General features: G+C 51.5%; 1 protein-coding gene across 2 annotated transcripts in view; it reads right to left on the bottom strand.

The window, feature by feature from the left end:
• Itpk1 (inositol-tetrakisphosphate 1-kinase) overlaps positions 1 to 13,568 on the bottom strand; it is a 134,246-nt gene that overhangs the window by 94,714 nt on the left and 25,964 nt on the right. For both annotated transcript variants that reach the window (XM_013112223.3, XM_005068385.4), the window contains exon 2: positions 7,614 to 7,638. In XM_013112223.3, the coding sequence (XP_012967677.1) occupies positions 7,614 to 7,638 (25 nt within the window). The remainder of the gene's footprint in view (positions 1 to 7,613; positions 7,639 to 13,568) is intronic.

The following is a 13,568-nucleotide window of genomic DNA, read 5'->3' as shown; positions in this document are numbered from 1 at the left end:
AATGCTCCAACTCAGTAAAGTCACTTCTAGAAATCTATCCAAAGTGAACACTAAAAACCTACAAAGATCTAGGTTCAGACACCCATGGCAACACTGCTAGCCAGAAACAACCTTGAACAGAGGCTCCAGACACCCATACATATAGACAATGGACAACAGACAGACATCTTAACAGTCCATCTACCCCCCAGATACAGGTCCCAACCTGAGCAACCAGACATAACAGCATGTTTTCATGATTGTCCCAGGATTCCAGCAATGAGCTGCTGCTAACCAAGTAGGGCTGGCACGGCCTGGGGGAAGCAATGGCTTGACCCTCTCTGCACTCATCCTGCAAGGACAGAGCACAGGCTGGACCCAGCAGCTTTCACAGGCTATCAAGTTCTGGCCTTGGGAGGACAGTTAACGGGCAGTTCCAGCTGCAGAGACAGGGGTCTGCAGAAGAAGCAGGGAGGGGCCACAGGCAAGAGGATACCTGGGCAGCTCTGAAAGCATACAAACAAACAGCAGTGGGGCTGGGGGGGGGGAGATGCTGCCTTCTTACTCAATAGAAAAACAAGGTAATTTGTGTACTTTGGAGGGAAGCAGAAGTCCATACGTGTTTCCTGCCCGTGACTACGACAGCTGTCACATCATCCCTCAGCTGCAGGTCTGCCCCTATGCTCCCCAAGACTGCGCCAGTCCCATGTGGCCTCATGTACTCTGCATCAAGTGTCTCTGGCTGCAGCATGCACCCAGATCACAAATGATTCCGATCGGGAGGGGGCAACCAGAGACTCCCACAGAACCAGCAATGCTTGAGTAGTAACTTTACCCCAGAACTGGAGGCCACCTTCCAAAATACCTTTGCTTCTGCCTCTTCCAAACGCTGTCCCCATCCCCTCCTACTTTCCTTTTTGCTTCTCTTTAGTCTCATGTGAAGTACTTGCTTGCCACACTCCATCCAAGGACATCAGGAGGTTCAGACAGTAGACCAGGGGCAAGCAGATGCAGTGGAGGCCCAGTCCCAGCTCAGCTCAGCTCAGCTCACAGAAGATGGGATTCCTGTGAGTGAGGCTCATCAGGGCAAGCACCGGGAGTCTGCTTCCCCGGCCGCCTTCTCCCATCTGGATGATGGGAGCAGACCTTCTCTGTCCTGAAGATTTCTCCTGCTGACTCATTGAGTGTGAGTCTGGACAACAGGAAGGCTGGACAGAGCTGAATCTTGCTAGCCACTCAGGGAGCCTGGGAGGACAGGGTAAGATAAGTTGGTTGTATATTGGGTAATTCAGTGGCAAGATATTTGCTAGCATGGGCACGTGCACGCGCGCGCGTGCGCGCGCACACACACACACACACACACACACACACACACACACACACACAACTAAAACAGAAACTGCCTGGGAAACGCTAATAGCACTTAGCAGCCATCTTTAGAATGTTCTCACACTGTCTTCCAAGATGGGATTTTTGTTTTGTTTTGTTTTGTTTTGTTTTGTTTTGCTTTGTTTTTGGAGACAGGGTCTCACTATGTAGCCCTGGCTGGCCTTGAGCTCACAGAGACCCGCCTGTCCTTTGTTCCACAGTGCTAGTATTAAAGGTCTTCCAAGATGAGATTTATTTGTTTTTATGACTACCAAAAACAACCTGATATGAACAGATACTAATTTACATAACATTTCCACCCCATGTGTCATTATTAAAAAAAAACACAGTGATGATCATAAACTTATCATTAACATACCCAAATAAGTAGCTGAGAGTGAAAATAAATTTCTGCATTTAGGAAAAAATAACTTTCACCTTAATTTAAAAAAAAACACATAAAATCTGTCTTAAAACAAAAGAGAATTTATAAGCTAAAATCCATAATAATTAGAAATCCTAAGGCCCCCACTGGTAAGGCAGCACAGCTTCCTCCAAGACACATTTGCCCCTCACAGGCCGCCATGTTCACAGCAAAGGGTGAAGAAACGTGTCTTGTATTCCTTCGGCATTTGTCAGGGTGCCAAGTACCGACCCCTTTTAAAGATGAAGAAGATGAAATCCCACAACCAGAAAACACACTGGCAGAAAAATCGGGCCTCCTCAGAGGAGTAGACTTAGTCCATCGCTGGCCTCTCTCTCATGACCACACGGAAGCTTCTTGTGCAGGGCCAGCCTCCCAGGCCAGTGGTGGTCATCCCTGGAGGTTCTGGTGTGCTGAGGGTCAGCTGTGGTCAGGTGGCCCCAGAAAGCCACTGCTTACAATGGGGGTGACCAGAAGATCACCACACACACACCCCTGTAAACAAAGACCCCGTAAAGCCCATGGTGCTGATTAGCCCCAGAGCACCAGGAAATGGAGAGGAGCTGAAGGGACGGTGTCTCCTTCATCTGGAAACAGTCAAGCAAGGGCACCATGGCCAGCCACTGGGGACACTGGAGAGAACGGAATAGCAGAGGGAACCTAACTGGGCTGATTATCTGTACCTTTACCAAACCTATTAAAATACACCTAGAACTAGGCAAAAACATCCCACGAGTGACGCTTGCTGGACTGGAGAACTCTGTCCCCTGAATTTAGCACACCTCTCTGTCATCAGGATCCTCCCCCCCCCGTCCTCCCCCCAGACCCCAGAACCCTGAAACCTAGAAAGAAACAAGGGACACCTGGGGGCTGACCCCTCACTATTCCTCACTCCCAAATCCACTCAGGTACCACATCTGCCACCTGGCCTACCTCCTTCCGTTGCCATGGTAACCGTAGCCAGCCTGCATCTCCCCTTGGCAGGCTTTCACCCCAGCTTCCTACTAGAGCCTTGGCTCTTTGCTGACAAGCTGGCTGTTCCCTCCAGGAGCTCTCCCACCCCCCCCCCACAATCACAGAGCGCTTCTTTCCCCACCAAAGTTCACCCGGCCCCTCAGTAGTCTGGGCTCTCCTGTTCTCTTCAGCCTCTTGCCAACCCCCTCAGGACCCAAAGCCCAACCTCCCTAGACCACTAATCCTCAACAGACACCTTTCGGGGCCTCCAGGTCTGGGTACAGGCTAGTCCTATGATGCCAACCTAATGACTTCCCTTAACACTTAGGCCACACTCATCAAGAGGATATCACCTCCTCTACAGGGCTCCCCAATTGCCACCCTCCTCCGCCTGGCTCCATTCCCTCACATACCTCAACCCACCACAGAAGGCCCGCTCCATCCACAGGGTTTGCCCATCAACTCCAAACAGTCATCGCCAGTGTGACACCTCACCCCTGAACTGCGCAGGCACAGCACAAAGGTCTCTCCAGTCCTGAGCACCTCTCAGAGGTATACAGCCTGCTAATTTCTGCTCCTCCCTCAGTCTTGCCTTTCCTTGGATGCTTGATGTCTGCCAGCTTTTGGGGCAGGCTGGTTGCTCTTCCAGAAGACCCAGTTCAATTCCTGGCACCTACATGGTGGCTCACAACCATCTGTGACTCCAGTCCCAGGATACCTAACGCCCTCTTCTGGCCTCCATGGGCACTGCATGCATATGTGCACGGACATACATGCAGGCAAAACACCCATACACATTTAAAAACCATGTTTTTAAGTACTGCCTCTCCAGGGAGTGATGGCTCAGGAAAAACTAGGATAGAGGCCCTGCTCCCTCTTGAATCTGGACAAACTTACTTGCCAGCCTGAGAAACAGTGGCTGCCCCAAGACTAGGTTTCATAATGTCTGAATCTGCCAAGAATTTGGAAGGAGGAATCTATAATTGGCTACTGTACTTTTCACACTTGTGGCTTACTCATTTGCATTTTTAAATAATAGCCCAGGCTAACAGACCTTGCCTTCTCACCCATGAGGTGGAAGACAGATTTATATTGGGGCAGGGGCTTTGTCAGCATGGCAGCTGCAGGCAGGCAGGGTTTTCTTGGGTCTTCCTCCAATGAGTTCAGAGATACTGGAGGAAGGGAAGGAATAATAAAACCCTGCACAGAAAAGCATCTCTCCTGTATTTTTCCACAGATCAGACCAGGCCAGATCAGAGAGATACAGGGCTCCTGATGAGCCCTCATGGAAGCCTAAGGCCCAGTCTGTGAATCCAGTAACCCTCCACCTCCAGAGGCTGTCTCCAAGGTGGTCACCACTGTGTATTTAGCATTTGGCCATTTTAGCATCTATCTGGCTGTGTTAGAAGCTTTCAGACTGGGGGGGGGGGGCGCACAAGTCCTGATAGATCTGTGGGCTTGGAAACATGCCTCTCAGGGAGGCTAACCCCCAGCAGCCAGACTCCTCCCCTGGGAAGCCTCCCTGACTGAAAAGGGGGTGAAGACCCCAATGTCTCTGCCCCTCTAGGCTCCTGGTTACCTACTGCAGACTGGCACACACAGGTGTCCAGGCTGCCACACAGAAAGCAATGCCTGTTCAATCCTCACCTTGTACCTCAGCCCTTGGGTCCTGCCCAGTGAGTGCTTCAGCACTAAACACAGAGGAGGCTGCTACTCCTTCTCGGAGACCCACATCGGGCGCACACACTGGCAGCCTCCTCCTCCTGAGCTAACCTGAGCAGACAGTGGCACAGCTGACAATAGTCAGACCAGGAGAGGCCAGGCATCCTTCCCTGTGGGAGGACCTGCAGAGCCTCGTGATGGCCTGCCGCCATCCGTCGTTAAGGAAGTACCTGGTTCTGAGATGTAAACAGCCTTCAAACTAAACCTTAAAACTGCCTCCATCGGCACGTTTTAAGCTGACATCTGACATGTCCTGTAAGTTTAAATACTTGCAGAGGATGTCATGTCCAACATGATGTAAATATTAACATTAGAAACTAAAACTGTTACTATTTCCCTTTTAAATGGATCCAATGTGGTGTAAATACCCTGGCGATCTGCGATCCACCATCATCCATTTTCAGATTATATAATCAGGGCCTTCTCAGACAGCTGGAAGCCAAACACTGTTCTTTTTTCTCCCAGACTAATTCCCAATCCTCCTCCCTTGGAGATGTTTAAACTGCCAGGGTATTTTATATTGGAAAGTCTCTCTCTTACTTTTCTACTACACTGCTGAGCTGGGCACATAACTGTTCACCCTTCAAAGGCTTTCTGTGTGGTCATAAAGCTTTTACATACAGCAGAGGCTTCTTCTGGACTAAGTCATTATCGGTTATTAATATATACAACATATAATTAATATAGAGTACATAATATAACATGACCCGCATATACTCAAAACTGTACAAAGCAACATGCATGGAAAGAAAACTTTATTACAAATGCAACTTTGAAGAGATAAATGGGACTTTTTAAAAAGTCATTTCCGGCATCCGCAAATGAGTCTTACCGACTGCATGTGTGAGACAGTTTTAATTCTACCTACAGTTTTCAGTTCTTATAGAAACAAGTGTTAAAACTCAAGAGAAGGGGAGGGGAGATGAATCGGCAAATTCATCACCCACGTGCCAGCAAACCCCATCGGGTCCTCTCTCTTTCACTTTTGCTATTAGCGCCATGGATCTACCCCCAGCTGTCATCTCCTGGGGTTGTGATGCTGCCTCCCCTGATGATGGAGGACTGTGTCCCACACCGAGGCACAGCTCTACAGGCCATCAGCCTCTGTGTGCCAGGCCCAGTGCCAGGCACGGCACCTGGACAGACTCAGTTCTCAACAATCCTGGGCTATGCTTGCTGGCTGCCCCACTGTGCAGACTGGAAGGCTCGTTGCACACGGCCAGAGCCTGAGCTCAAGCCACCTGGTTCCTCATCTCCAGAGATGCCGCTTCCCTGGCAGGAGCAGCTGAGGCGAAAGAAGGGCTCCACCATCCCTCACAGCAGCACAGCACGTGCTCACACCCATGCCTGGGAAAGGTTACACACCAATGCTCCTTTAGAACAAAGGGTCACTTCCTGGGTACACCACGGTCCCCGTAAATGTCCATCACCGATGCTGCTGCAATTACCAACAGATAACAGGAAGAGAAATTACTTCCCGTGGCCTGGGTAAACAGGCAGGATCTTGCCCAGGCTCTTCATGCTCAGGTCTTGAACCCAAGTCCTACATTCATTTAGATGACAGTGAAAGGCAGGCAACACTAGGTGGACCGTGCGCTAACACAGAAAGATGATCATAGAGCAAACAAGCCGACCCAATCCTCAACCCTGACTTCACCACCAAGCAGCTGACCTCTCCAAAGGCAACAACACCTTGAGACTCAGTTCCCTCGTCTCTACAAGACTGATAGCTCCTCCCATATAATCAAAAGGTGGTGGATGCTGGGGTAGCTAGAGCATGGTCACCCTAACCCTCTAACTCATTCACATCTAACCCACTGACTGGCACTCTGCCTACCTCACCCTGGGATGTGGTACATGAAAGCCCAGCTGATTGGGGAAACCCAGTCATGGTATTCAGCTTCTGCTTTCTCCAGTCTCTCTCGGTGTCTTCACGTTTTAAAGTTCTCTCGGCTCTCCTGGATGCCAGGAGGGGGAGTAGGGAGGGCCATCACCGTGTACTTTATTTTTAGATGCCAGAGTAGAAAGCACCCAATTTGGCTTCACTCTGTCCCCAGCCACCACTCCCTCCCTCAAGTCATCATCCAAATGAACAACACACACATCTTGAAAGCTTTCAGAATCATTTGGCTTGGCACACGCTAAACAATGGCTCCAGGCTCCCGCTCCGCCCACAGCCAGGGTAAGGAGAAGAGCTCAGGCTTGCCAGGTATGTGCCTGCCTGGATGGGGAAACCCTTTCCTACAGCTGCTGGGCAGGGGCCTCCTGAAAGTGAACAAGCAAGGGCTGTAAGTATGCTTCAGCAGGCTTTCTAGAAACTTCCTTCACATGTCAGCCATCAGCCTTGGTCTGATCCCCATCCTGAGTGGCCCTCTGCAGGGCAGGCAGATATAGCCTTCAAAGCAAATGGAGGGGTGTGTAGACCAGTTTCTGTCCAGCCTGGTACCCGGACACTCAGGTTCATCTTGGATAAGGACAGTGATGCAGAAAACCAGGCACAGCTTTGGTCACATGTCATAACCTGTCCCTCACTGTGGTTGTCCCTCACCGTAGGTCTATATTCCTGAGTTTACATGGAGGCAGATGCCACTTCACCATCCCACGAAAGACACAGACATAAGGGCCAGGGTCTCTGAACAGAGTAACAACAGGTAATAATGCCATGCCCAAGCTCTCTCAGACAGATCTGTTGACCTTCCTGAAACGGCTGCTGGTGGCGCCATGACAGCCACCAACATCTCTCCATTCTTTCTTCTCTGTCCCTCCTTCGTTCTATCCACACTCTCTTTTCCTTCCCCTCCTTCCAATCTTCCCTTCTCCCCTATCCACCCTTCTTCCTTCTCCAGCCAATGAGTCCAGGATTGAGCACAGAGGACATGATGCCAGGACACACACCCAGTCACTACTGTCCCTTCATCCTTCCTAACGCCAACCCAAGTGCCATGACGCCCGGGACTCCTGACCCTTCCCTAACTCTCCAAACGCTAGCAGCTACCAGCCTGAGTCTGTGCCTAGCTGGGGGCAGAAGCTACGCCAGCTCTCCAGAGGGATGTCACAATCCCCAGGCACCCATAAAAAGCCGCCAACCACCCAAACTCTCACAAAGACAGATCGGGTGCGTGCTTAGGTCACCATCCAGAAATGTGGAGAAGCAGTCTGTACTCACCTGCACAACCTCTATCCCTCGCTTCCTGTGGAGAAAACAAAGAAAGCAGGTGTTACTCCAGCAGGCAGGAGGCAGCCCATCCCCTCCGCACCATCCACCAGCCAGCATGAGCAACGCTCAGGCCATGCCTCTCGGGCCAGCAGCCTTAGAAGGACCTCCTTTCAAGGACAAGGTTTATGAGCCCCAAGTTCCCCTCACAACCTACAAGAGACAGCTGATTCCCACAGAAACTTGGCTGGAGCCCTGTAGAACTGACGGCAACTCTCACCCCCCCAAGCCCTCCAACCCTGAGCCAGGCTGGGTCTTCAGCAGTAAGAGCTCTGACCTGGACAGCCCCAAGACTCCCCTGTTTACCTCAACTATTACAGGCAGGTCCCCCAAACTTCCACCTTGAGCTAAACACCTCAGTCTGGTTCCCACGTGTGCCAAGGCCTAAGGCGCCAGCCATCCACTCTATCACTGTGCTTCTCCAACCCTGGCCACGTCTGGACCCTCCTACCATTCTTTGGCCTCTAACTGACCCATAGCCCTCTCAGCCTGAACTTGTTTTTGTTTTTGTTTTGGCGGGAATGAGGAGTGGGGTGTTGTTTGGTTTGAGGGAAGGGTGATTACCTGACAAAACTCCAAGATTTGTCTCAGTTTGGGGTTTTTGTTTTGTTTTTCAGACAGGAAACTCACTACGCAACTCTAGAACCTGCTATGGAGACCAAGCTGGTCTCTAATTCACAGCAATCCACCTGCTTCTGCCTCCCCAGTGCTGGGATTAAAGGTGTGCGCCACCATAGCTGCCACTATTTTTCTATGTAACCAACATCGCTTTTATGTTTTATTGCTAATTCTTAACACACAAAGAAATAGGTTTCACACTGACACTTTAATACATATATATCACTATACTTTGTCCTCATTCTCTTCACGCCTGCCCCTTGCTGGTCACCCTCCTCCCCTCAAATATCCTCGCTTCCGCGCCACACATATTCAACTACCCTCGCTAGCTCCCCGGTCCCTCCCTTTAGACCTCTTCCTCCCCTCACCTAGTCCTCAGTTCTAAGTCAGTACACCACAGACATTCCTGCACAGGTTTACTGCTGCACCATGCACACACAAGGCGGGATATGGGGCCAGTCTGCAGCTCTGTCAACAGGTGGGTGCATGCAGAAATATACATACAGTGGGAATTTAGCCTGCTGTAAAGAGGAAAGAGACCATGGCGTTTGCAGGGAAAGGGACAGAAGCAAAGATCACTGTGCTAAATGAAATAAGCCAGACTCCGGAAGACAAATGTGTTTTCTCTCCCAGTGGAATTACCCTGGGCTGTGTATCGGTCTCCACCACCTCCCCACACAGTCCCACAGCCAACCACCCATCACGCTTGTCTCTCACCCCATGTAAGCACATGGGTTACATTACATCTTTCCAGAGGACACCGCACTGAGGCTCCCTGCTGCCTACCCGCCTTCATTCATCCACCGACCTCACATTTCTTACTGCAAGCCCCAGCTAGCAGCACCCATCTCCATGAGGCCCAGGGCACCGGGCTGCCTCATCCCTCTCCAGAGTGTGAGGTCACTCCCACCTTCAGGACTCAGGTGAGTCCTACTCCACCACTCACACAATACACCTGGGTTCCCATTCTCCCAGCCCTTAGTCCCTGAGCATGAACTGCTGTCACTCAGGGAGAAATGATAGCAAACAAGACCCAGAATGACAAAAATGGCCCGTGCATGTATTTTACCAAGAAAAAGGACTGGAGAAGGCTGGGGTCCAGGCAAGGCTCGGGGCCTACAGTTTACTTACCTAGGCTCCTTGAAACAGGGACTAAAACTAAAACCCGTGCCCCTGGCCTGGTTCTGGTGCCCACTAGCCAATAGCTGCCCATTAAGGGCTGCTGCCCAGTAGAGCTATAAATATGGAAAAGCACCTTAGCTCCCAGCCCTGGCACAGCATTCAGAGGGTACAATAAATGCCACCGCCAGCCTAGGTCCCTGCAACCCCAGGAAGTGGGCAGGAGCTCCCTCAGCTGAGGTCACTGCGCTCACTTCTTACAAATGCTTCCTGAGGGCCAACAGAGAAACCAATAAAACAGACGGTAGAGCTGAGAGACACTAGAAGAGACACGTGGCTAGCCTGGCCCCAAGGAACCCAATGAGAGAACGCTACAGCTGACACCATCGGGGACTCTCGGGTCACTCCATCTTCCTGCACCTCCTGAAGGAATGACAGCCAACAGCCACCTGCTCCCATGATGGTACAAGGCACAGGCCAGACACACGGCGGCGAGGCCGCGGGCCACCCGTGCCACAGCAAGGGGACGAACAGCATCACAAGAAGGAAGGCTCAGCTATCTGAGAACCTGGATCACCTGACCCTGTCTCATTCCCAGATCAACCCGGTCCAACTGGAGAGAGAAGAAAACCGTAGCTGCTGTCATGAGTGAGGAAACCTGGCCCAGGTCACCTAGCTAGAGCTGCTTCAGGATCGGCTCTTAAACATCAGCAAAACACGGACCTAGTGGGAAAGGCAGGTGACACAGACACATATCACCCATACCCCGTGGGGCCAGTTTCACCACGGCCTTAGTCTCCCTATGGTCTCAATTTCCCCGAGGAAATCTGCTAGATGCTCTCAACATGAGGGTCTCACCTGCAAAGCCACCTGTAGTCACTTCCAAACAGTCCTCATTTTACAACACCCCAAACCTTGAAAATAGATGGGCTATATACAAAAAGAAAACAAATGAGAAAGTTTGAATGACTGAAATCTTACAAAGAACAGAGGTTCCCCAGGAACATCCAGCTCAGAGCTCTAGGAAGAGGGAGGACAAATAGGGACTGCCAGAGAGTCCCCTCTCAACACATACACACAACATGCCCTTCACTGGCAACATACAGCCCCACAAGGAGGGGCCCCTAGGTTACCCCATCACTTGAAGAAGGCACGGGATGATGTTTCGAGGCTCAAGGAAGGTTCCCAGACTGGCACAACATAGCTGGACATGACTCCCAGGATGGCAAGAAAAACCTTCATCCTTTGGGCAACAGATCTTGAGCCTCTAAGATCTCTGTGGAGGACCAGGGAAGAGACACGCACGCGCGTGTGCGTGAGTGCGTGCGTGCGTGCGTGCGTGTGTGTGTGTGTGTGTGTGTGTGTGTATGTGTGTAGAAACCATATCTCTTACTACTATTTTCACCTCATAGGTAAATAACTTGTCGGACTCAATTCCATTTTTCATCAGGGAGTCCTGAAGCGTAGACTCCTGAAATCCTGCTGCAACCAGAAAGTTCAGAAAGGAAATCATGAGCCCAAATTGAGGGAGAAGAGAGGAGCATAAAAGGTAAGGGAGGGGAGAGAAACTGGGGAGCTGGCTTTCAAGGGACTCCTCCCCTCCCCCACCCCATCACCCAGACACATGAAAACATAAGAATGCTATGGGCTCTGGCATCTCAGCTGCCAAACTATCCGAGAGGGCAGAAGATCAGAGCAAACTACTGCAGGGAGAAGCCGCTGACAAGCCACATGCCACTGAAGAAACAGCAAAGAAGCAAAAAAGAAGCAGGCAGGAAGCTTGTGCATGCCCAGGAGCAGCAGCTCCAAGGCCACAAGAGAGCCTTGAGTGTGCAGAATGCAGGGCTATTGAGAACAATGTCCAGGAGAATGGACACTTGTGCACAGGCTGAACCCAAAGTACCACAAGAGGACACCTCAGCAAGGCTTCAGGTCAAGGGCGAGGGCGGCTGGGAGGAGAGGAGGCAGGCTCCTCTTTCACTGTGTCCTTGACAGCAAGTGGATGGCACATCAGGGTGTCTCCCAAGTCCTTCCAAGAGACAATGACCCCCATGGAGGGCCACACAAAGGTCACATCAGATGCTCAGAAATGAGATTCTAGGCCAGTGTCAACATCTGGGTCCTTGGAAGGCAGGTCAAAAAGGCCAGGGCTACATTATTCACTGGGGCTACAGGGCTGGGGACAGAGGCATTTCCTTGTTTCCTATCACCAGCAAGTCCATTGCTTTCAACAATACCGGAAAGGTAACAATAGGAGTTGAAGTTTAATAATTTAAATGTTATTTAAAAGCCTGTACCTAGGGGCGATCTTCATTTTCTTGGTAAAATTTGTACTAGTAAGTTTAGGGCAGAGGTCTACTCAAACTCATAATCTTGTCTTCCAACTGAACACCAAGGAAGGGAGGACCCCTCCCCAGAACTCCAGGGAGAGTGCACCCTGAAGGAGCTGAAGGCTTGCAGAGAGGAAGGATGGCCCCTCCTTTGGTTCAGGGTTCAGAATGGTGGCCGCCCACAGCAGCTGTCCTCTTCCTGAGTGCCACCACCGCCCATCCCTCATCCCCACCTTAGTCAGTCATGGCCACAGTGCTTGCCTTGGCTAACGAAACATGAACTGAAACGGCACGTACTTCAGGAAGCAGCACTCAGAGCTGCGACTACCAGACCCTCCAACTAATCCTCCTGACCTGAGGACACGGGAGGGTGATACGGTTCCAGCCTGGGAAGAGGCTAATCACCAGGAGGACCCTCACCCAGCATTTGGAAGGCTGAGGCAGGAGGACTGTGAGTCTGAGACCAGCCTCAGCTGGAGAGATGCTGTCCCCCAACCCCATCAATGACAGCAGGGGATGCTGCCAATCGGGAGTGGTGTGCAGGCATCAGGAAGACAGGGGCTCTGTAATGTACGGGACACAGTCATCTGGTCTAGAGGAAACACAGCCCTGGAGAGTAGGCACATCCACAGTGGACTCTGTGTGAGCTTGAGCTAGGCCTTTGATGTCTCTGCCCTCTTGAACATCTGTCCCTGCAGCCTGACCTAGCCCGTCCTGACTAACGCCTGCCCTTCAGGAAACAGGTCCATCACATCTCCATGCACCCAAATTTTAAGACAACTCCTGACCAGGAACGTGTGAAAATGCCGCCTACCCGGTGGGGAGCAGCCAGGAACACCAGATCCTTCTCTCACCCCCTCCACAGAGGGTCCCCTTCTCTAAGTCACCTAAGCCTGGCCCACATCTGACTTCTCACAGCTGTGACCTCTGCACAAATGCCTGTCTTCACGTGACAAACTGCAGCTCACCCTAAGACCAGCTCTCACACCACCTACACCAAGGGCCCCTTCACAGTTGATCTTCAGCCATAGTACCAGCCATCGCTACCAATGGCTCAGTGGCTCAATGGCAGCAGCCAGTGAGGCCCTGGACCCAGAGGCTGGTCTTAATTTTGTCCTTCCATGCCCAGCAAGCTCGACACTGCACCAGCACCCACTCCCCAGACCTAACAGTACCAGGCTCAGCCTGGAGCCACCTGCCTGCCTTGGTCCCTCTCTGGAATCCTGGTTCCCTTGCCGACTGCTCTGTAATTTGGATTTTCCTCCTATTAACAGTGCCAGGAACTGAAATGGCCCGATATAAAGACAACATATGAACAGAATTTTAAAGCCAGTACAAACATATGAATTGTTTGGACAGCACCAGAGAAGAACCAGATAAACTGAAAGCTGCCATATGTCTTTTTTTATTTATGGGACTGGGGGGGGGTGTCCTTCCCTTAACTGGAAAGTCAGCCTCCTGAAGACCCTGCCCATATGAGGGGCACCACCCAAGGGAGGGAGGCAGGCCCAGGTGTGGGTCTCTCTCAGTACCGACGAAGCAACATGACTCATCAGCCCCTTGGACCTTGAACAAGCCCGTTGGGCCCCGGAAGTGGCTCTTCCTGATGAACCCACACGGGCAGAGCAAGTGACTCACCCTTGCTGCCCTTCCAGGAGAAGCAGGCATCTGGGGCTACAGTGCCTGTGCAACCCACCCTTTGGTCTCCAGAACATAATCAGAATGGAGCTGGGGTGAGCCATAAAGCCGCCCCTCCCCCAGGACATGTTCTAAGGCATCCACACTGTAGCCCATCCAGCCACAGAGGTACCAGGTCTAACCCTTCAAAGCTCTGACATAC

This window comes from Mesocricetus auratus, unplaced genomic scaffold (genome assembly GCF_017639785.1).
Source record: "Mesocricetus auratus isolate SY011 unplaced genomic scaffold, BCM_Maur_2.0 Super-Scaffold_15014, whole genome shotgun sequence".
NCBI lineage: Eukaryota > Metazoa > Chordata > Mammalia > Rodentia > Cricetidae > Mesocricetus > Mesocricetus auratus.
Note: the sequence above shows the minus strand (reverse complement) of the source record. Positions and strands in the feature narration are given on the sequence as shown.